Raw genomic sequence first — 23,301 nt, 5'->3', positions numbered from 1 at the left:
GTAACAATGCGAAGGCAGGTGACCTACTTCTCCTTAATGTCAGCAACCTAAGAGAGATGTGTGGTCTCTGTCCTCCTTTCCCTCCTACCCCACTTCCTAGTTTCCCAGTGACCCGCCCACCGCAGAGCGGAAGTGGGCGCTCCGCAGGGCGGAAGTGCAAGGAGGGCGTGTGTCCTCTCTTACAGCCCGCCCCTCCCTTACCGTTGCAGCCCCACCTCTCCGGCCCAGACCGGAAATGAGGTCAGAGAGGGAAACCCGGACTAGAAGCTTCAGCCCCGAAGGAGGCGCTGGGTGCGAGTGGCTGCGGCAGCCGGTGAGGGGAAGGATGTTCGTGAGGCTGGGCCGCGCCTGGGGGGCTCCGGGCTCCGGGTTGCAGCGGGGTGGCCCAGGGCACTGCGGGGCTGCGGCGAGTGACCGAGGGTGGCGGGGCCTTGTTGCCCTAGACGCGGTTCCTCAGCCTGGGCGCTGAGAGTCGGGCGGCCTCCGCGGCGACAGTCCCCTCCGCTCTCGCTGGGTCTTTGGTGGGCGACAGCGAGAGCTCAGGCTTGGTATCCCGAGCAGGGGTCTTCCTGGCCCTTGGGGACGTGCTGGGCATGGTGGAGAGTCCTCCGAAACACGGCTTTTCTCACCTCGGTGGCGGTACCGTGACACCCCCTCCCCTCCACCCCTTCGCTGTGGGAACCCAGTCACTAGGACCAACCAGATTTGAGACAGTTTCTGCCCTAGACAGCTGACCCCCTGTCTCGGGTGAGTCCAAATGGGAAGTTGCCTCTTGCCTCCCCTCCTCCTGTCACTGATGGGAGACTAATAAGCTAGTCTTGGCTGCTTGTGGCCCACCAGCGTCCTGAGTGACTCAGACCAGGGTGTCTCGGGATAGGCTCCTGAAAGTAAGCCTGGAGGTGTGGGTGTGCCAGGGCTCGCTTTCTCTGTCCCCCGTGAGACGCAAGACTTCTGCGCCAGCATATGAGGACACTTCGTTTAGTACACTTGTTCCACGTTAAAGTTTGTGCAGTTCTGCCTGAGTTTCAAAGCTGTAGTTCCTTGTTAGAGGCTTAGATTTGCTGTTGTTCCCTCGTGTTTCTCTACTTTGGGTTTAGGGACACTTGTTTTCCAAATCCCATTCCTAGCGTTTTAAGCTACTACCGATTGCTAAACGGAAATGGTCTTTTTATGTGCAAGGCTTTGACACTTGAGGAAGTGTGTTTGGGTGATAGTTTTTGGAGCTAGGTGGCCCCATTGCTCTTGCAGACGTGACCCATAAACCGGGAAACTTTCCCTGCCTCTGAATTTGTTGATATAGGGACCCTGTGGGAACCGTTTTTAGAAAGTCCTTTGCAAAATGTAAATCGCATGAAGGGATATATGGTCTGAGCTCAGCTTTAAACTCTGATTATGGCCGAGATGTACTCTGGGCTTAACAGCAGCTGGGGAGAAAGAGCTGTTTTAGTATTCAAAATTAGGTGTTGTACAGATGGTATTAGACATTCCTTTTGAAAATGAAAATTTGAAAATTGCCTCTACCACTCATGCCTTGAAAGTGTTGCTCCTGCTGGCCAGAAGTCTTAGAGACGTCACCCTGCATACCCATTTTAGTTTCATTCCTGTCCTGCTTTAGCGTGATTGGCTCTAAGGCACGTAATTGGGGTGACCAGGATGAGTAGTCTTAAGTCCTATACTAAAATAATAATCATAATAAAAAAATCGGTGCCATATTCTATGGTGTTCTGTATCCGGTAACTTCCGGGTAGTACCAGACGTGGGTTTTCTTTTTTACCTCTTTCTGAGTACCTACTTGGGTAACCACAGATTCTCTATGAACCCTGCAAAGCTTTCCTGATAGCTGCCACTCAGATCTTTGTCTCCTCCCTCTCACAAGCATTTTTTGCAGGTATCCCAGACCACTGCCTGGCCTTCCATTGTGACTGGATTCTGTCCAGTGCTCCCTTAGCTCTTCCTACCATAGTGTTGAAGTCGTGTGATGAGCTGCCCCTCTCTGGTGAGACACTTTCTCATGTTCAGGCAATCAAGGCACACATTTAATTGGAGGAAAGACGCAGCTTTGTTTTTGTTAATGTCCCAGTTATCATCTGGTGAGCTATTGAATGTGTCGATTTCAGGTATGTAATGAGGGCCGCCTTATGTTTGTGGCTTTTGGGCGCATAGACGTTGGAAACAGTGGTGATTGCAGTGGATGAAAGGAGTCTATTTCCCGTAGCCTGGCAGGGAGCCACAGTGCCATTATGTGCTTTATAAAATTACTGGAAAACACCAGGCTCTTCAAGCTTTTCTTCTTCTTTTTTCTGGCAGATGTGGCCTCATGGATGAGCTGGTACATGACTTAGCCTCAGCCTTGGAGCAGACATCTGAGCAGAATAAGCTTGGTGAGCTGTGGGAGGAGATGGCCCTGAGCCCCAGGCAGCAGAGGCGGCAGCTTCGGAAGCGCAGAGGCCGGAAGCGCAGGTCCGATTTTTCTCACCTGGCAGAGCATGCCTGCTGCTTCAGCGAAGCCTCGGAGTCAAGTCTGGATGAAGCCACCAAGGACTGCCGAGAAGTGGCTCCGCTCACCAATTTTAGTGACTCTGATGACACAGTGGTGAGCAAACGGCACCCAGCTCTCAGTGCCATCATTAGGAGTAAGCCACATCCTTGGCATGAATCTGACTCCTTTACAGAAAATGCGCCTTGCCGACCACTCAGGCGCCGGCGTAAGGTGAAGAGAGTGACGTCAGAGGTGGCTGCCAGCCTCCAGCAGAAGCTGAAGGTGTCAGATTGGAGCTATGAGAGAGGCTGCAGGTTCAAGTCTGCCAAGAAGCAGCGTTTGTCCCGCTGGAAGGAGAACACTCCCTGGACCTCATCAGGGCATGGGCTGTGTGAGGCCGCAGAAAACAGGACTTTCCTAAGCAGAACAGGAAGGAAAGAGAGGATGGAGTGTGAAGCGGAGGAAGCGAAGCAGGGCTCTGACGAGAACATGTCAGAATGGTGAGATCGCCCCTCCTAAAGCAAAGGTCTCCCTGGTGAATTCTCTCTGGAGTGCAATCCCAGGCTTGCAATGAGTGCCACTCTCTTCTAAGCAGGCCATGCTAGTGTTGCCTTCGTAGGCTGGCTGCCTGCAGTCAGCTGGTTTGCAAAGTGCCATTCGCGAATCTGTTTCTCTACGTCAAGAAGGCTGTGTGTAACAAACAGTTTAAGCCTAAAAGTAATTTCAAACATGTATTTTAAACCAGGAATTTGACTTAAAAAATAATTTGCTGTTTTTTATACCGTTCAGTTCATACAAAGCTGCTGCTATTTAGAATCAAAGTGTCAGCGAGGGCTGGTGTTGACAGCTATGACAGACAGAGAAAGTACGGGGTGCCAGGTCTAGGCAGTTTGTAAACAAATGCAAGCTAGGTTTGCTCTTTAAGAATCGCCCACGCCGTTAATCCCGGCACTCAGGAGGCAGAGGCAGATGGATCTCTCTGAATTCCAGGCCTACAAAGTAAGTTTCAGGACTGTTAAGAGAATCACTATCTCAGAAACGAGAGAGAGAGAATGAGAATCATGACTTTCTATACTTTGGGGCTATAATTCTGTTTTCTGCTAGTTATAGTTTGTATTGCATGCATTTCTTAGTGTGTGTGTGTGTGTGTGTGTGTGTGTGTGAGTGTACATGTGTGCATGTGCCTGTTGAGGCCCAAAATGAATGATTTTGTTTTCCTCTTACTTTTTACCGTGTTTGTGGAAATTGTCACTAACCCAGAGCTCGCCAAGTGGCTTGACTGGGCGGTCAGCAAGCCCTGGGAATCCACCTGTCTCAGCTCTCACAGTAAGTTTATAGACATGCACTGCCGTTCCTGGCTTTTATGTGGATGTTAGGGATCCACGTTCAAGTCCTCATGCTTACTCAATGAGCACTTTACCCACTGAGCCATCTCATGAGCTTCTTTAGTGCCTGCCTCTGAGTGGGTGAGTGACTGAGTAAGTTTGTGTATGTATCTGTGTGTAGTCAAACTGGTCATCAGCCTTGGCAACAGGTGCTTTAACCTACTCACTGAGCTATCTTGATCAGTCCTTGAGTGTTTCCCGATGGCAGACATTTAAGTTGTATGCATATATAGTGTGGTTTGAAAATACCACTGTGAGTTCTTTTAATCTTGTATTACATGATAAAGTACTCTGGTGGTTGCATGTTTAAAATGTCAGTGTAGTAGTTTTGGTAACTCACTTCTCTCCATGTCAAGTCACCCTGCAAACATGGATACTTGGCAGCCTGATACCTGAATATTATTACTAGAGTTAAATGTGACCTCTCTGTGAGGATGCTTTTGGTGTCTGGGGCAGTTCTTTGTGACACACTGCAGGATGTTTAGCAGCTCTGCCATGTTGCTACCCTTCTTTCTGTATCCATTCGCATGCTGTCAGGGGTGGCTGTTAGGTGGGTTGAGCACTGCAGGTCTGTTAAATACTCTGTATGGTAGGCACTGTACTGCATGTCTTCTGAATATTTTTATTTATTCCTTACAATTATGGTAGAACCTCATTATTTGTATTTTTAGAAGAGAAAACTACGTTTAGAGTTTGAGTAATTTGCCAGGGTCACCTAGTGCTCAGCCAGAGTCAAACTGATTTCCAAGCTCATATTTTACCAGGTTTGGCTACCTGTTATGTTTTACAGTGTAGCACAAGTAACCTTTCTTTTTTTTTTTTTTTTCTCGTTTTTTTATTCAAGATTTCCATCTCCTCCCCCTTCCCTCCCCTCCCTTCCACCCATACCCCCACTCCACCCCTCTCCAAAGACAAAGAGCCATCAGGGTTCCCTTCACTATGTTAAGTCCAAGGTCCTCCCAGCTCCCCTAAGTCCAGGAAGGTGAGCAACCAAACTGACAAGGCTCACAGTGAGCCCGTCCATGCTGTAGAGTTCATGTTCATTGCCATTGTCCTTGGTTTCTCAGTCCTCCTCCACCGTCAGCCACATTCAGAGAGTCCGGTTTGGTCCCCTGTTCCATCAGTCCCATTCCGACTGGACTTGGTGGTCTCCCGTTAGATCTGTTCCACCGTCTCAATGGGTAAAAGCACTCCTCGCGGTCCTGGCTTCCTTGCTCATGATCTCCCTCCTTTTGCTCCTCATCAGGACCTTGAGAGCTCAGTCTGGTGCTCCTATGTGGGGCTCTGTCATTTTCTCCATCCAATGCCAGGTGAAGGTTCTATGGTGATATGCAAGATATTCATGAGTATGACAATAGGATCTGGACGTTTCTGGCACCCTCTCCTCAGCTGCCCTAGGAACTAGCTGGGGTCGTCTTCCTGGACACCTGGGAACCCCTCTAGAGTCAAGTCTAGGAACCCCTCTAGAGTCAAGTCTCTGCCAACCCTAGAATGGCTCCCTTAACTAAGATATATAATTCCTTATTCCCATATCCACCCTTCCTATACCCCAACCATCCTATTCCCCCAAGCTCTTCCCATCCTCCACAACAAGTAACCTTTCTTATGACCTTGTTTTTCTGAAGTTCCCACCCTCAAAGGCATAAAGCTTAGGTCCACCAAGGCAAGGCTGTGTTGGTAACAATACAAGCCATGAAGGTCTGTGTGCTTCCTCCTTTTCTGAATGCCTTTTAATTTAACTTTCAAACTTTTTCTTACTAATTCTATTTTGCCAGTGTGTTCAGCTATTTTGAGGTAGGCTTACAATTTGACTCTTGTAATTTTCTTCTAAGTTTGTTTCTGAGTCCTGTTTATCCAATTTATATGTAGTTTTTGGATTATAAAGGTATTCTTCCCTCATACTCATGATATTTTTAATCAAACAAGAATTGCTTAGCTAACTTGTAGCCTTTTATGATTCTGAAACCTGTTTCTGTATTCAAGGTACTGTAAGATCAGGCATTGACATCTTAGACCCTTAGAACTGAGAATGCAGACTTAAGATGGCCCTTTAGATTGTTGCTTGTGTCTTTTTCTTCCCTAGAATTTCTTGTTAAACTTGAAGATACTGTGTGTGCTAGAGACTGTCAGCTGTCTTCTCTAAGCACAGCTCCCAGCACAGGGCCTGGGCCTGTGGTCTGGCAGTGATGCAGCTGTCTTCTGTTCCTTCCTGTCCCAGGCTGTCAGGCTCTAGGTTCTAATCCGAGAACCAGGAGAAACTGAAGTCAAGAGGAGTTCTCATGAAATTCTTCTTTTCACACTGAAGAGCCCTGACTCTCCCCTGTGGGCTTTCCTCCCTGGCCAGGACTTCAGACCCTTGCAGAGATAGGGATGCCAGAGTTCTTATCACTGAAGAAATAATGGGTGAAGTCGCAGTGTGACGTTGATCCTGTGTGAGCAGTGGCTGAAGAGGGGGATTCTAAAAGGAGACCCTCTTGGAGGCTAGATAAAGGGCTCAGCAGTTAAGAGTACTTGTCAAAAAGCCTTGAGATCAGTTCTTAGCACCCTCATTGGGTTACATACCTGTAATTCCAGCTCTAAGGAGATCCAATACTCTTTTCTGGACACTCACACTCACACACACCTTAGAAAGGCTCCCTTGTGCTCTCACTGTTAAGATTATTGAAACAACGGACCCAAAAGTTTAAACTTTTCCTAGGAGTCCCATGCTGGAGCAGGGAGAGGCTGAAATCCTGGTAGTGACCAGAAGAGGTTCTTGCCTTACGGGAAGATATCTCACAGTCTGGACAACTTACCTCACCTTTAAGTTAGCATGGTGACACTGTTACAGGAGGGCGTGGAAACCCTAGGAGATTTCTCTCCCTGATTCCGGCCAAACTAAATAATTCCACCTTCATTTATCCATTTATATTTCCAAATTTCTTTTAAAATACAGGGAAACTAGTTGGTGGGTTTATGGTAATAGTAATGGATACACACTGAGAAAAAGTCTTTGAAATTGAATTACAAGGCATGGTGGCACATTCTTTAGTTCCAGTATTTGGGAAGTAGAGACAGGAAGACCAGGAGTTCAAGACCAGTCTCAGCTACTTAATGAGTTTGAGACCAGCCTGGGCTATACGATACTCTGTTTTTAAAAATGAATAAATAGAATTAAAATTTTAAAGGAATGTTAAATCACTTCTTGACTTGTCTCCATTTATCTGTTGTTACAAATAGAAATGCCCTTGTATTTTTCCCCTAAACACATTCTGTTGAGAGAAGGCATTCTCTCAACATCTTATTCTCTGGCATCAGAATATGTTCAAACTTTCCTCATCATTGAAGTAGAATAAAATTGTTCAGTTTTCAAGCTGCTCTTAATTATTACTTATTTTTACTCATTATTACTATATTATTTAAGATAGGGTCTTTACCTCAGGATGACTTGCATCTTGCAGTCTTCCTGCCTCAGCTTCCTAAATGTTAGAATTACAGGCTTGTGGCTTGTAATTTGTTTCACTTTAGTGTTGGGGGTTGAACTCAGAGCTTTGTACATGGTGGGCAGGTACTCAGAAACTGAGCCTCACCCAAGTCCCATTTTATAAGCAGGGTTAACATTAGACTGCAAATAGAAAATAGTTATTATTTGTGTATTACTCCCTTTTGGCAAGTTGATTATGTCAAAATTATCCTACCTTCTGCTTTAAAAGAATTCCTTTTAAGAATCCCTGTGGCTGTTATTTAATGAAGCTGCTTGGCTGTGCCATGTTTCAGTCACATAGAGATCAAAGTGTTGGGCTTGACTTACTGTCAGTCATGTTGAGGGCTCTCACCATCAGCCCTGTAAACTCACTAACCTTGATCCACCTTGTAAAATTACTGAGATAAGTCGATTATTAACCTTAGCCTAGTCTGTGGGTAGTGTTTTAAGAAACCATGTATTAAGTGCTTTGGATTTGGTAACATGTATCTTAATTGGCTTTATTTCTAGTTTACTTAAATTTGCTTATCGCTAGCAACTAAAAATTGCTAATGGTTTTAAGCTGCTGTTTCTGCTTTTCTTTCTCTGTTCTGTTCTTCAGTTGTGTTCCAGCCAAGAATTGTGAGGGTTTAGAAATGGGTGTTACATAATAACTTTATTCATGATTTGTAAAGATCAAGTTATTACTGTAATGTCTTCTATGTATTTTTGGGAGTGAATACTCTAAGATTTTTACAAATCTTGTAAAATTAGTTCCTTCAGATATCATTACTTTGTTCAGATTTTCCGAATATCACTTATCCCTAAGAGATGGAGCTCAGTCTGGTGTTCTCTGCTCTTCGGCAATGCGTTGTTTGTAGCTCTTACATACAGTTTAGTTCTTTTATGAGCAATCGGTTGAGTGATGGCCTAAGTCTCATCAAGAGCCTTCCTCAGGTGATGGATTAGAGGCCAGTCTCACAGAAAGAAAACAGTCCCTTTTCTTGGAAGGCAAGTGACAGAGATGGAGTGCTAGACCTGTCCTCTCCTTCCCCAGCCCAAGCTGACCTTCTGCAGCCCTTTGGTGCCTCTTGTTTTCTTATTTTTATAGAAAATCAATATCCTTTCTGACACAAACAATAGCTCAGAAGCGAGAATAAATGGGAGGAAGCTGAGATCTCTGTCCATCACCTCTCCCTTGAACTGCCCCAAACTCTTTAATTATGAGTGTGCTTTGCTCCAGGTGTTTGTGGGAGTGAAATTGCTAAATGAGGACCATTTTAACTTAAGATTGGGTGATCAATAACATTCTATAGCAGCAGCTTGTTGGATCAATAGCATTCATTATTTCATGGTTAAGGTAAGTAGTCTCCTTTGCAAGTGGAGGTCATTAATCAGGGGTTACTGGGGCAGTGGAAAGAATATATGTAGGGTTGGAAGTTCTGTTTGTCTTTTCTGTAAACAGAGATGCCGACCAAGTAAATACTTACCTTTACAGTTATTGACAGCATTCACTGAAAGGTACTGGAAGACTAGCACAAACTGCTTATATAGACTTAGTCTGTTCTGATAGTGCGTCCTCAGAAACAGTCTGAAGACACTTAGGGAGGCACACGTGATATGACTGTATTTGAAGGTCTGTCTCTTAGAGCCTCCCTTCCAAAAAGAGCTTTGCTAGAAAGTACAGATCTAAACAGTAAATATATAATATTAAAGAGCAGAAAATGAAAATGAAGTGGATCATTTCACTGAGTCCTGAGTTCTAGCTTACTTCAACAATTAGGGATTCCAGCATGGGCTTGATGTCCATTACCATTATCTCAGAGCTGAGAGAAATAAGCTGGAGCACTTCTTTAAGGACCCCTGGAGATCCTGTGCTTCTTAGTCTGCCTGCTGTTAGGAATTCTGTGAATTTGTATTTTAAAAGGCATCTAATAAACAACTTCAACTATCTACTAGAATACTTAGGAAAAATCAGACATTTATGCTAGTGAGAAGCCTCAGTGTGTGAAGCTGCCTGCCGTCAAGCCTGAGAACGTGAGTTGGATCTCCAGGACTCAGGTGGTGGAAGGAAAGAACCAGTTCCCCACAAGTTGTCCTCTGACATCCATACATGCACTGTGACACTCATCCCCCCCCCCCCCCCCCCGCATCAGTCATCAAGCAAATGCAATAGAAGCTGAAAACAACAGGAAAAAATGAAACATTTGCACACTCACATTAACTGAAACCAGGATTTGGGAGTTGACCTATCAGCCAGGTTTCCTCTGTTGCAGGCTGGTATATTGTGAAATCTAATCTTGTCTGCCCTGAAAATGCAAGACCTTGTGTGCATTCTCCCCAGGCAACCCTGGGTTCAGAAATGCAAACATGGCTAGAACTTCTCAGGTGGTGTGTTAACTTCCTCCTTCACTTCCAACCTCTGTCTTTCAGTTTTCTGTGGATAGGGAAGTCTAGTTCTCTTAGTGTGTTTGGTGTTTGTGTGTAGGAGGCAGTCATGGGAAGTTGAGCCTTCAAGCACACAGTTTAGTATTGCATGGCCAGGAAAGGAGAAAGTTCCTCTTTGTAGTGCATTCCAGACTGTAGTGTCTCATATGCCTCAGTCTGTTACACATTGCTGGCGTGGGCTGGGGTGAGAGTCAGGTAGTGAGGGTGTCAGTCTAGGAGACCTGTGTGAGCTGAAAACCCAGTAGCCCTGGGAATTATGTCAAGGCCTCCTCATGCTTATTGGTTAGGGGTGGGTCTGGCCAAGGAGAATGGGCCTGAGGGCATATATGTATATTTTCTTGGACAGATAGTAACCTGTGACCTTTGGATAACTGGAAATAATCCCCAACTTGACAAATAAGATTACTTGAAATTAAAAATCTGCTGCACAGCAAAAGAAATAATTATCAGAATAAAGAGAGCCTCCAGGGTGGGAGGAATCTGCCAACTATTCTTCTCATTAATATCCAGAGCCTACAGAGAACTCAGAAAGTTAAACACCAAAATAAATAATCCAGGCAGTAAATGGGCATATTGTTTGAGCAGAGAGTTCTCAAAAGAAGTACAAACTCTCAATAAATATGTGAAAAAATGTTCATTATCCTTAGCCATCAGGCAAATGCAAATCAAAACTACATTGCCATTCACTCAGTTTTTACCTCAGTCAATGGCTGTCAGCAAGAAATCAAACAATAGCAAATGCTGGCAAGAATGGGGTTGGGGGACACTTATACTGTCTTGGAATGTAAATTAATACAGGCACAATGGAAATCAGTATGGAGGCTTCTAAGAAAATTAATGGTCCAGCTATGCTATTCCTGCTTATATACCTGAAGGAATTCATGCCAACCCAGGACAGAGATACTTTATGCCCATGTTTGTTGTGACACTTTTCACAATAGTCAAGTTACGGACTCAGCCTGGGTGTAATGAAAATACTGTTTGCAGACACAATGGAATATTATTTAGCTATTAAGAATAATGAAATCATCATTGCAGGAAAATGGCTTGTACCAGAGATCATGCTGAATGAAGTCAGCTAGGCTCAGAAAAACAAATATCACATGTATTCTATCTTATATGTAATCTAGACATTTTAAAAAAGGACTTTAGCCATGCGGCGGTGGCACACGCCTTTAATCCCAGCACTCAGGAGGCAGGCGGATCTCTTGAGTTTGAGACCATCCTGGTCTACAGGAGCTAGTTTCAGGACAGGCTCCAAAGCTACAGAGAAACCCTGTCTCAAAAAACAAACAAACAAACAAACAAAAGGACTTGAAAGCTCTGGGGCAGCCATTTGGGAAGAGGAAAGGGCAGGGGCCCTACATTGGAGGAAAAGCCTGTGGGAGGGGTGATTAGGAGCTCGGTATATGGTATACAGTATAATGAAATGTGGAATTTTATACAGTGATTTATGACTAAAAGCATGCTAGAACATGAGGTCAGAGGAATTGAATTAAATTCTGTCCAGTTTCATTTATTTAAAAGAGAATATTACAAATAATTGGGGACATGTTCACTAAAAGAAAAAGGTTTTTGAACACATTCTGTAGAATAATGGAAAGGGGAACATTGTTCTCAAAGTTCAGGGGAGGAACAAACCTTTGAAGACTGCAGTGACAATCAGAAGAATATTTTAGGAAGTATTCACCAGGATACAAATAGATAGAATCATTTTGAATTAGGAAACAGAATTGGAAGGTGACTATTCAGACAACCAGTATTTGGGAGAAAAACATACAAGGAAATTTAAGGTATAATTGTAATTAGAAAATGAAGGACAGAAATTGATGATGTGGAAAACTTCAGAGTTCTCAGAATGCAGGTGGTGGAGATGATGGTGAGAGAGGACATCAGGTCTGGAGGATAAGAAATCAGTCATGCATTCTCCCAGTGAAGAACCAAGACATTGGCAAAGAAGGGCTTAAGAGATATGACTGATGGAAAAAAAATTACTGAATGGAAAAAAAAATTAAACCTGAGTTTAAAATTGAGAACTAAAGAAAACAATTCTCTCCCCATACATGTCCTGGCAGTGCGTTTTAAGTTCTGCATTGGCATTCTGGTTGGACCAGGTATGAAGACAGATCCCAAAAGGGATGAAAATACCATTGCATTTATCCCCAGTGATAAATGTGAGGGGCTGTATTTGCTGGCAGAATTTTGAGGAGAAAAGCTTTGTTTTCTTACAACAGAAATCCTCAGAAATAGGGGCTGGAGAGAGGGCTCATTGGTTAAAAGCACTGCTGCTGTTTGAGAGGACCCAGGTTTGATTCCTAGCACCAACATGGTAGCTCACACCACCTGTAACTCCAATACCAGGGACATGTGACACCCACTACTGGCCTCTACAAACACCAACATATACATAATATACAAACATACATACAGGCAAAACACTCATACACATAAAAAATAAGATTTGTTTAAAAAGAAAGTTTTAGAAATGTAGGTCCCTTAAAAATGAACCCTTACCCAACTAAAGGTGAACTGCTGTTAGTGCTACAAATAGGTAGACAATGCTTTAAAAGGATGGGTGGGCTTCTCTGAGCTCAGCCACCGGCCTAGTGTACCCAGCAAACTACACAATTGTCCTAGTCCCTTTCATGTGAACTGGCTAGGTTGCTGGCTGCATTTGTGATACCATCTAGATGGATTCAGGCTCATGATGACCTACAGTTGCATAGTCTCCACCTCTACCCAGAAGCATGGCAGGAAATAGAAGGAAGAGTAGGGGTGTCTTGGGTCAGTGCGTGTAGAAATGACACTTTACTTTCTTCTCCTGGATTCTAAAATATTTTTAAAGTTTTTGTTAAATACATTATTAGGAAATTTGGAAAATTAACCTAAAAGCTTTTGTTATTGTAATAATCATAAGAGCCATAAATATATGTAAGAGATAATGTCTTAAGCTTCTTGGCTAATAAATGGGGACAACAAACCTGCATGATAACTTTATAGTTCAACTGTGTGTGTGTGTATGGTGTATTGTGTGAATGTGTGCACTCAGATGTGCACAGCTGGGTGTGGAGCCCAGAGGAGGACATCGGTATCTTCCTTTATCAATGTCCTCCTTAGCCTTTGGTCTGTCACTGACACTGGTGTTCAGTTAGGCTGTCTGGTCAGCAAGCACCAGTGTACTTCTCTCTCTTCACCCAAATGCCATTATTATGAAAAATGCTTCCAAGGGCTGCGGTGGTGTGTGTACACTCAGTGGTGAGGCCCAGGCTTCTGTCCCCAGCATAGGAGGGAGAAAATTGGAGGCGTTGCTAAATGACCCTGAGAGGGATGCAAAATTGCCTCTAGTTGAGAATGACTGCTGAAGACGTTTCTCTACTGAGATTGGGTTTTCACTTCATTGACTCAGCTTTCTCTAATAAGCATGAATTTCAAATTGAGAAAATGAAATAAAACCAAACATCTTTTCCTAAAAAATAAAGATACCACAGTTTTAAAACTGAGACCTTAGACTTGAAATTGCAACCTTTAGTCTTCTAAAAGTACATACAATTCATTTTCAGAATTTGGAAAGAACACTTTAGAGACAAAAGCTGTTGAGTCACTTCTGAGGATATAATGCAGGACTGTTAAGTGATGGACTGAGATGGTTATAGTAGACGAAGTATGAGGGGCAGTTTATGGGGCTCATTCCTGTGATCCATGCTTATGTGGATATGAATATGTGCCTAATCATCTGCTCCACTGAGAGAGCCTCTAATTACAAAGTTCTGGTGGGAAGCTTAGATATGTGTGTTGGATGATGTGTGATAAAGCAAAACACTACTCGCAGAGTGTAAATGATGTGTGTGTGTGCCAACCACCTTCTTTTCATTCTAATAGGATACTGGTGGGAGGTGCTGGCTACACTGGCTTTCTTTACACTTCTGTTATTTCGTTTGGTTGTGCTTCAGTTGCTTTTCCAATAATGCTGTAGTAATTAGATAATACAGCTGGTGGTCCAAACTCCAGGCTCTAATTTTGTGTCTCATTTAAAATGATGATCATGCTGCTCAATGAAATATGGAAATATTTTTTAAATGAAAAGCATTGTAAAGAAGTATGGGGTCACTTAGACAGTTCAGTGGGTGAAGGTGCTTGCTGCTAAGCCTGATGATCTGAGTTCTATCCCTGGATCACACAGGGTGAAAGGAGACAACCCATAGGCCAGCTAGATGGTTCAGTGAGTAGGGGTGCTTGCTCCCAAGGTTGACGACCTGAGTTCAATCTCTGGTTCCCACATGGTGGAAGACAAGAAGCAGCTCCCAGAAGTTGTCGTCTTGACCACCATATAAGAGTATGCACACACACAGATAAATAAGTGAACCAGAGGACTCACCTTCTCCAGGTTGTTCTCAGACCTCTGCTAAATTTCTTTTTACCCCCCCATGACTCTTTTTGACATTTTCCAGCTGTTGGCATTGCATTATCTGCTCTTTGTAGGCTAATTTTCCTTTTTATCTGAAGATTGAGAGGCTAGATTCTGTCTTCCTATGAGCTTCAGAGGACCACACGTGAGATGGCTGCTACAGAGGTAGGATCAGTTTCTCTGAGCAGAAAAGAGAAACAGCTCTGTTCCTTGTCCAGTCAGAAGGCTCCTGACAAAAGTTAGAAAAACATTTGAGGGCTTGGCGGTGGGAAGTGATATGCAGGAGCCTGACATCTTGCATTCTTGAGCTTGTCTACAAAGGTGCTAAAAGAAAATTGTTTTTACTGAAAGGTATCAGCCATAGTCAGGTGTGGTGAACGTCTTTAACTCAGTACTAGGGAGGCAGAGGCAGGAGGATCTCTTTGAGTTCCATGACAGCCTAGAACAAGTTCAGGACAGGGCTGTGTAGAGAGACCCTGTCTCAAAAACAAAACAAAAGCTGTCAGCCGGGCAGCCTGCCTGCCTGTTGGTCCGTCTACCTACCGGGGCCTCCCTCCCTCACCCCTTGTTTCTTATTGTTTTTTGTTTGTTTCAGATAGGGTGTCTTGAACTCAACTATCTAAGAGGATGACTTTGAATTTCTGGCCCTCCTACCTGCACTTCCAAGTGCTGAGATTGTGCGTGTACATTCCTTCACCTGGTCTCTGCAGGGCTGGGGACTGAAGCCAGGGTTTTATGTATGCTAGACATGCGTTCTCCCCATTCAGCTACATCTCTAGCCTCTTATGAGTTAGTTTCCAATGAGTGTTAATTTAACATTTTATAGTTGATTAAATTATTCAGAAATCTTACAGTCTGATTTGTTAGGAGTCATAATCTCAGAGATGGAGAAGATGGCTCAACAGTTAAGAACACTTTGTCTTGCAAGAGGACCAGAGTTTGGTTCCCAGCGCCCACACGGTGACTTAACAACCATCCATAACTGCGGTTCCAGAGAATCTGACATGCTCTGCTAATCTCTGAGGGTTTCAAGCACATACATGCAGGCAGAACATTCATATACATAAATCTAATTTTAAAAATAAACAATCTCTGAGCAAGAAATGAGTGAAAGGGGCTGTAGGACTGGACACCTTTGGCCCTAGTTCAGAAGGGGCATATTTGCCTTTCTATCAAGGACTTCATTCTTGCACTTGCTTCTTGTGTGCAAGTTCTTGTGTGCAAGTTCTTGTGTGCAAGCATGCTTTGCAGCTCCCGCTTTTTCTTTTTCCTTCTTAGCAAATTGTACTAACAGTTTCCTTTTTGAGTACTGGAGAGATAGCTCAGCAGTCAAGAGCACTGTTTTGTTCTTCTAGAGGACCTGAGTTCATTTTCCAGCAACCATATGGTGGCTCACAACTATCTGTAATGAGGTCTGGTACCTTCTTCTGGCTTGCAGTCATATATGCAGGCAGGCAGAACATTGTACACATGATAAATAAAATAAATCTTTGGGAAAAAAATTCTTTCTTTTCTATTTGGTTTTTCAAGACAGGGTTTCTCTGTGTAGCCCGGCTGGCCTCAAACTCACTGAAATCTGCCTGCCTCTGCTCCCCGAGTGCTGGGATTAAGGAGACATGCTGCTGCCACCACCCAGCTAACAATGTTTTGTTTTCCTTTTTTAACAAGTACTTACTGTTTCACAACGCAGATTACTCTGAGAGAATACACAGAATTAGAAAATGCCGTCAGATAATACACTGATTTCCACATTGGTAGAATAATGATAGTTTTATGGAATTGTTTTAAATCAAGAATATACATACCTCCCTTGGTCATAGTTTTAGAGTCCTGATGTTTTTATGATATCATTGTCATTACAAACTCCATATGGGAAACTCTTACATAAGTTCAGTCCAAGTTCTTTCAAGAATATTCTCCTAAAATACTGTTGACACAGTAGGAGAAAATGTTTATCATATTTTTTGATCAACAGATATTTTTAGAGCCTGCCCTTTTAATTTAGAATATAAGAATAAAGTAGATTCCATGTAAAAATAATCATAGAAGCATTATATGTTGTAGTGTTGCTGGTGACTTGAAATTAATAGAATCTTGATAGACCTTATGATAAAACACCTCTTTTAATTTTTTTGACATTAAAACAATGGGAACATACTCACCTTAGGGTAGAACTTATAATACAGGGATCCACATGCTTTTTCTTTAATGAGCCACACAGGCAGTATCTGAGGACTTTGTAGGCTCTCCATTCTCTGGTGCAACTGCTTACCTTTACAGATGGTAAGCCCCAGGTGATACATAAATGAATGAGCATGGCTGCATTCCAATAAAACTTTACTTATGTACATTCAAATTTGAATTTTGTGTAATTTCTAAATGTCAGAATATACTCATTTTTGGAGTTTTTTTCCAATCACTTTAAACTGTAGAAACCATTTGAGGGCTTCTGCACTCATCTGCGTACCTCATAGGTCATACCAGAAGAAGAAGGAAAAGGAGAATAAGCTGTTGGTTGCTGCTTCCTATGACCTTTTATAACAGTAACTCTCAATGTGTTGGAGCTAGTTTAATATGCGAGGGTTGTAGCATTCTTCTCTTACCTTTGGTGGGGAGATGAGTAAACTTTACCTGTGTCTTCTATGTGAAATTTACATACCAGATTGACGAATGGGCTGAAGTGAAGTTAGAGAGACGATTGGGATGTTTCCATTTGAAAATGGTTTTTTGACTGGAATAGCTGAGTTCTCTTGTATTTTTTTTTTCCTAGCGAAACTAGCAGTGTATGCAGCAGCAGCGACACAGGGCTCTTCACCAATGATGAAGGACGGCAAGGTAATCTTGGTAAAAGTTGAGAAGTGTTTTTGAAGACTTATTATTTTTTAATTTAAATTATGTGTATACATGTGCATGTAAGCTCAGTCACCCGTGGAGCCCAGAAGAGGGTGCCAGATCCCCTTAGAGCTGGAGTTACAGGTTGTGAGCTGTCTAATATGGGTGTTGGAAACCAAACTCTGGTTCTTCGGAAGAGCAGTACACATTAACTCTGAGCTTTTTCTCCAGTTCTGGCACAGTAATCTTGGTTCCAGCTTTGGGACTTTGTCGCAGTGATTGATTCACTGGGTGACTGTGAGTGACTTATTGATGGTGTGTGAGACCCACTTGGGGAACTGTGGGCAGTCCAGATTTCCTGAGCTGCTCGAAATCAGATGGGTTTGGAGTTGGTCCCTGGAGTCTGTAGTTTTTACAGGCCCTGAAGTGATTCTTAAGGCTGGAACTTGTGAAAGTTTCTCTTACTTTAACCAGTAATATTCTCATACATAATTCTTTTGGGAAGGGTTGATATGTTCTTTTAACTGAAGAATAACTTTTGCATTATTTAAGTTTGAATGCCTGAAGATTATGATAGAGTCATATGAATAAACCCCGTAGTGTCCTGGAAGAATATTTAATAAGTGTCTTAAAAAGTCACCAAGTATCCCACTTAAATGTGCATATTTTTTCCTGAAGGTACCCTGACTGATAGCCTTTACCTGTGTGTGTGTGTGTGTGTGTGTGTTGCCTTTTGATTTTGTTTGTTTTTAGATGTTTTTAAATTTTAGTATATGAGTGTTTTTGCCTGCATGTATGTAATGTGTACCATGTGTATGCCTGGTAATCTCTTAGGTCAGAAGAAAGGCATTGAATCCCGGGAACTGGAGTTATGGATGGTCATGTGTCCCCATGTGGGTATTGGCAACTGACCCCAGGTCTTCTGCAAGAGTATCAAGTGTTCCAAGCTAATAAGCATCTCCCCAGCCTCAGCTTTTAAAAATCACCTATTGTGTTATGTGCTTTCTATTGAAGCATTCCACAGCTGGGGATTAATATTCTTAAATATTTATTTTTTTTTTAAGTTTTGCGTATGTGTGTATGCCTGAGCGTATGTATGTGCACCATGAGGGCTCATGATCTTGAATGCGTCAGAAAACTCATAAGATCCCCTGGAACTAGAATGGTAGATGGTTGTGAGCTGCCATGTAGGTGCTTGGAACTGAACCTAGGTACTGATCATAGTCAGTCATCCTAAAACTGAGCCATCTCCTTGGCCCCAGGAATTATTTCTAACCATGGCCCCTTATATATTGCCTGGAATACAAGAGCCCCAATTAAGTTGATAAACCTAGGTAAGTGTAAGAGAGCCTCCAAACTAGACTACTCTGTGTGTAGACAAAAAGATTTATTGGGGATCAAACAGCCAAGGCTGCCTCTAGCAGAGAGTGGCAGAGAGAAGCAAGATGGCAGGATTTTATCTGACAGCCTCACAAAACCTCTTCTCCTTCAGCCAGTCCCTCCCTCCACCTCCCTCCCCCTCTCCTCCCTCTCCCATTCATTCATTCATTCATTCATTCATTCCATCTATCTGGTTTTGAGGCTTGATCTCTGCATCTAGTCCTGGCTGTCTTGGAACTAACTATGTAAACCAGGCTGTCCTCAAACTCACAAGAGATATTCCTGCTTCTGCCTCCTGAGTGCTGGGATTAAAGGAGTGTGGCACCATCCCCAGCTACAAGTCGTTTTTTTAAAAAAAATATTATTGGATCATGAGTGAATTCCCATTCTGCATTAATTCATTGTCAGAAAACATAATCTAATGAGTTTACCTGTTGCAGTCATGTCCTGAGAAATGCTTCTTGATAGGAATGGGACGAGCATGTCATAGTGCGTAGAAACTGGCCATGTTTACCAGTGCCTGTCCTGAATCCACCTGTGTCTCTGCCTGGTGAGGCACATGTAGTGTTCTCAGATTGTGCTCCCCAGACCTGCTCAGCTTCACGAGGGAACTTCCTCGTATTTGGTTCAGATCAGAAATTTTGGTAGATAGGGCCCAGCAGTCTGGATGTCACCTGACATTTATCTTCCTTCCCATCTGTTGTCATCTCCTCACTTCCCCAACATCCTGGTTTTGACAAGCCCCACTGGTGCTTCTGGTGCTTCTGGTGCTTGCTGGAGTTGGAGAACCCCTGTTTCCAAGTCAACTGTTTGCAGCGAGACACCAGTATGTAACAATGAGCATCTTCTTTGGTACTTGGTGGTAATAGCAATTATTTGCAGAATGTAGGGTCCATTGCCCACCTTCGGATTTCCACATTAATTTTAAAAGTCGTTATTATTCTGTGTGTTAGTGGCTTCATGTGTTTGGCATGTGGAACCTGGTGTGTGTGTGTGTTTGTGTGTACACATATACATATACATATATTGGGGGTTGAAGGCCTCATGAACCTTAGATGCTGTTGTAATAGTTTATTTTATTCTTGTGGTTGGGAAAGGGGATGAGGTAGCAGACATGAAGATGCCTCTTTATTCCTGTCTTGTTGGCAGGAGTACACTCTAGTAGAAATTGAGCTGTTGTTATGGTAGGTAATTGGAAGTTCAAACCAAGAGGTTTGATATATGGGTTAGTTGGGACCTTACCATTAATGAGCAATGTGGTCCTTTTGAAAAGCCTTAGGAGCTTTATTGCTTGTTTCTCTGGTTAGTTTTTTCCTGGTAGCTTGGATTTCTAGTTCAAAATAATTTTCTACCCTATCAATGAGATAGCAACCAAAACAAAGTGTGGGCATAATTTTTTTAAATTGAGCTATACATTTTTCCCCCTCTCCTCTTCCCTCAGGCATAAATTCTTTACTGATCTATTATGATAAAATATAAATATATAAAAATTCCCCAGCAATTAAAAACTATAATTTTTGAATTGATAAACATTTACTGCTTTGAACTCTGTTTATCTAAGTGATGGATAATGGTAAAGAAGGCAGTTTGTTTTTTTATGGAAAACACTTGGCCTTTGTCAGGTTCTGGGTTCAAATTCTGTTCATTTGCTAGCTTCACCCTGACTTCTGGGCATGAGTTGCCTCACTGTAAGTTAGAGCTGTTGGGTTTTCTGGAGAGAAAACACACTTTTGAGTTTTCCACATTGATTCTGAAGGGCTGGAAGGCTAGATCTTAGATTTTACTATTTAAGTGGTGAAAAACAGTCCAGCATTCATGTGGAACTAGGTTGATGCCTTAGTTTTTATCTTAATGTGTGTCAAGAGGGACTGGTCAGGTTCTTTTGTGCTTTGGTTTATTTGACAGTATCATACCTGCAGCATTAAGAAACCCTCTGGCGTTTGGATTTTAACATGACAGCTCAGGACACGATCTGTTTCCTTCAGGGGATGATGAGCAGAGTGATTGGTTTTATGAAGGAGAATGTGTCCCCGGATTCACTGTCCATAACCTTCTGCCCAAGTGGGCTCCTGATCACTGCACTGAAGTAGAAAGAATGGACTCTGGACTGGATAAACTCTCAGATCCCACATTCCTTTTACCTTCCCGGCCAGCTCAAAGAGGTGAGTTTGGAGAAGGTGAAAGTCAAGGTCATGACTTTATGGTTCTCTTTGGGAAGACTCAGCATGCCCTGCTCAATCACTTGCATGCCTCTGACAGTGCATTGCTCTCTGAATTGAAGAGTTGGCTCAGGATTCTAGAGGATTCAAGGGTGAGTCTCAAAGCTCAGGGTTCTCCCACTAAGTCAACCATGTAGACTCTGGGGACACATTTAGGAAGCCTGGCATCAGTCACGTCACAGCAGCATACCCTGCTCTAAAGCTGACACAGTACTTCCTGAATGCTTGTTGGAAGTTTGAAAGATCAGTTCTTACAAGGAGCATTCACATGCAAGAAATTATGGCATTTTTAAGTGGATGGTTTTAAAGTACTTCTTTTTTTTTTTTTTTTTTTTTTTTTTTTTTGGTTTTTTCGAGACAGGGTTTCTCTGTAGCTTTGGAGCCTGTCCTGGAACTAGCTCTTGTAGACCAGGCTGGCCTCGAACTCACAGAGATCCGCCTGCCTCTGCCTCCCGAGTGCTGGGATTAAAGGCGTACGCCACCACCGCCCGGCTTAAAGTACTTCTTTAAATGTATTTGTTTTAATGAGCCTATTATTGTGTACTTTGACACAAATGCGTGTCTGTTCCTTTGCTTCTTTTAAGCTCTAACGGAGCAGAATAGGGTGGAAAGGGCCCATAACAGGAGACAGAAGTGTGGTGACACTTCTCTTTAGTTAGCGCCATATGGTGACCAAGTCATTTCACTTTTTGGAATGTCTGGGCCATTGCCTAAGATGTGTGACAATGAACAAGACTGTTTTATAATTTATTTAGCTCTGTAAATGTAGAACTCTCAGGAAGTAGCAATCAACCATTTAGCCAGTTATCTGGTATTTGTTGATGCTTGTTGCTCTCAGTGGTACACCTGTGATCATACTGCTCAGGACAAAGATATGGGCACAGTAAGCCTTGTGAAGATGCTGAGGTAAGGGCTCCAGTGTGTTAGAACATCTGTGCTTATGGATCTTGTATATTCAACAACTGAGGCCCTTTTCTTTCCACAGGATATCATGCTCGTCTGAATCGGTTGCCAGGAGCTGCAGCTCGGTGCCTCAGGAAGGGGCGGAGAAGGCTGGCAGGGAAGGTGACAGATCTCATGGTTTCTCCAGTGCTGTGGGAAGGTGGTAGTCCCCATAGGATTGCGTGCCCTACTGACATTGAAGGCATCACAGGACTCTTTGGAGTTAATGAAACCAACTGAAATGTTCTGGGAGTTAAGAAGGGTGAATGAATGTTATGTGGGATTTGAATGGATACAAACATGAAAGATAAACACTTTATCCTCATAAAAGTTCTGACCAAGCACTTGCTGCCGCCTCTATTGTGTATAGACCGCTGGTTTGATCTCTCTCTTCTGCACTTGTGATTAACCCTATATTATTGTATAAGTTTTGAAAATCTCTTTTGGCTTCTTTATAACTTCTGAATTCAGGAATGTATTTTTCTCCTAATTTGACTTTTTATTCTAGAATTGATTTAAAAGGAGAAAGCTAAACAACAACAAACAGAACCAAATGCGTACATCTACTCCCTTACACATCAAATAGCACTAAGCCTGCTTCACAGTAGTCTAAGAGCTCTTCCCTGGCCCCCGGGACATCTTCTACTTCTTCAGTTCTGTCCTTTCCAGGGCCATTGATTCCTCCTAACTGTTGCTTTAGCCCACAAAGAAAACTTAGGTTCAAAGAAGTAAGAAATGTGTGGCTTTTTTTTTTTTTTTTTTTTTATCCAATACCCTTGTTGGATTGGGGAGCTCACTCTTGACAGGGAGCTTCTGTGTAGATGGGGTTAAGGAAGGCAGAAGCTTGAGAGTAGACAGTGAGGTTTTACTTTCCCCTTCTATTGATAGGTAAAGTAATGGTCTCCCCACCATCTGCTGCCTTTCTTTAAGCTCAACAAAGGAAGCTCTTTTCTGCTTCTGTGGATGTGAGTTAGTTCATCTTGAAGGCTCTCTTCAGTGTGCTTGAGAGGAATCTCGGGTTTATTGGACAAGAGCTAATGATCTCAAGTGAATAGGTTGAGATGTACTTTTTAAATGGGTCCTCATCACCTTAAAGGGAGAGCTGTCATTTCTAGCAGAGGTCATCGCTCTGTTCTCCATTCCTCTCTCCAGTCCCTCTCTTCTCTTTCTAAACTGTGATCATAAATAATGAGTTTCATTCGCAGCTCCTTGCCAGCAAGCTGCTAATTACACAAAGTACTGCTTGTAATTTACACAGTAATAAACTATAAATTTAAATATTACAGCATTTTAAGTTAATAATTTTTCTGCTATAACAAATAGCTCATTATTCACCCATCTTTTCCCTTGGCTTCTCTACATTCTGTGTCTCTGATCTGAAGGTATAGCCAGAGAGGTGAAAAATAGGAAGAATGTAATGTGTGACCTTCCCCTTAGCTCCACCCATGTTTAGAATCTAACCTCAGATTAATTTTTCTAAAGTTGGTGGTTCTGTTCAGAATTCTGCTAATTCTTCAGGCTAACTAATACACATAGTCGAGTACAAATGCCAGGATACAGATGTGTTTGAGTAGCACTAACACTCATGCCTGTGACTTGTGTCCTCCCACCTTAGCACTTCCTCGTGTGTGTGACTCTTGTTTCTGTGCAGGTTGCTATGACAGATATCATTGTATGTGCTCCTTAGGGAAGGGTGAGTGCCTTCTGCCACTCTCCAGTGGAGGGAGATGTCTGGTTTGCTGTGGTGTTCCCCGTATGCTTTCACACTG

The 23,301-nt window shown here is 42.9% G+C and overlaps 1 protein-coding gene across 9 annotated transcripts in view; it reads left to right on the top strand.

The window, feature by feature from the left end:
* Positions 1-219: 219 nt before the first annotated feature.
* The window catches only part of Gpatch2l (G-patch domain containing 2 like), a 53,542-nt gene continuing 30,460 nt past the window's right edge, over positions 220-23,301 (top strand). For 5 of the 9 annotated variants that reach the window (XR_005286270.1, XM_038337739.1, XM_038337738.1 and 2 more), the window contains exons 1-5: positions 220-313; positions 2,308-2,979; positions 16,930-16,994; positions 20,357-20,533; positions 21,576-21,655. Coding sequence is in view for 8 of the 9 variants with exons in the window: in XM_038337739.1 (XP_038193667.1) it covers positions 2,318-2,979; positions 16,930-16,994; positions 20,357-20,533; positions 21,576-21,655 (984 nt within the window). In the remaining variant the exon portion in view is untranslated. Of the gene's footprint in view, positions 328-589; positions 748-1,888; positions 1,997-2,307; positions 2,980-16,929; positions 16,995-20,356; positions 20,534-21,575; positions 21,693-23,301 lie in introns of those variants that run through there. The other 4 variants (XM_038337734.1, XM_042055472.1, XM_038337735.1 and 1 more) reach the window with 4 other exon arrangements.

This window comes from Arvicola amphibius, chromosome 7 (genome assembly GCF_903992535.2).
Source record: "Arvicola amphibius chromosome 7, mArvAmp1.2, whole genome shotgun sequence".
Lineage (NCBI taxonomy): Eukaryota > Metazoa > Chordata > Mammalia > Rodentia > Cricetidae > Arvicola > Arvicola amphibius.
The sequence above is the reverse complement of the archived record's forward strand: the minus strand, read 5'-3'. Positions and strand labels throughout refer to the sequence as shown.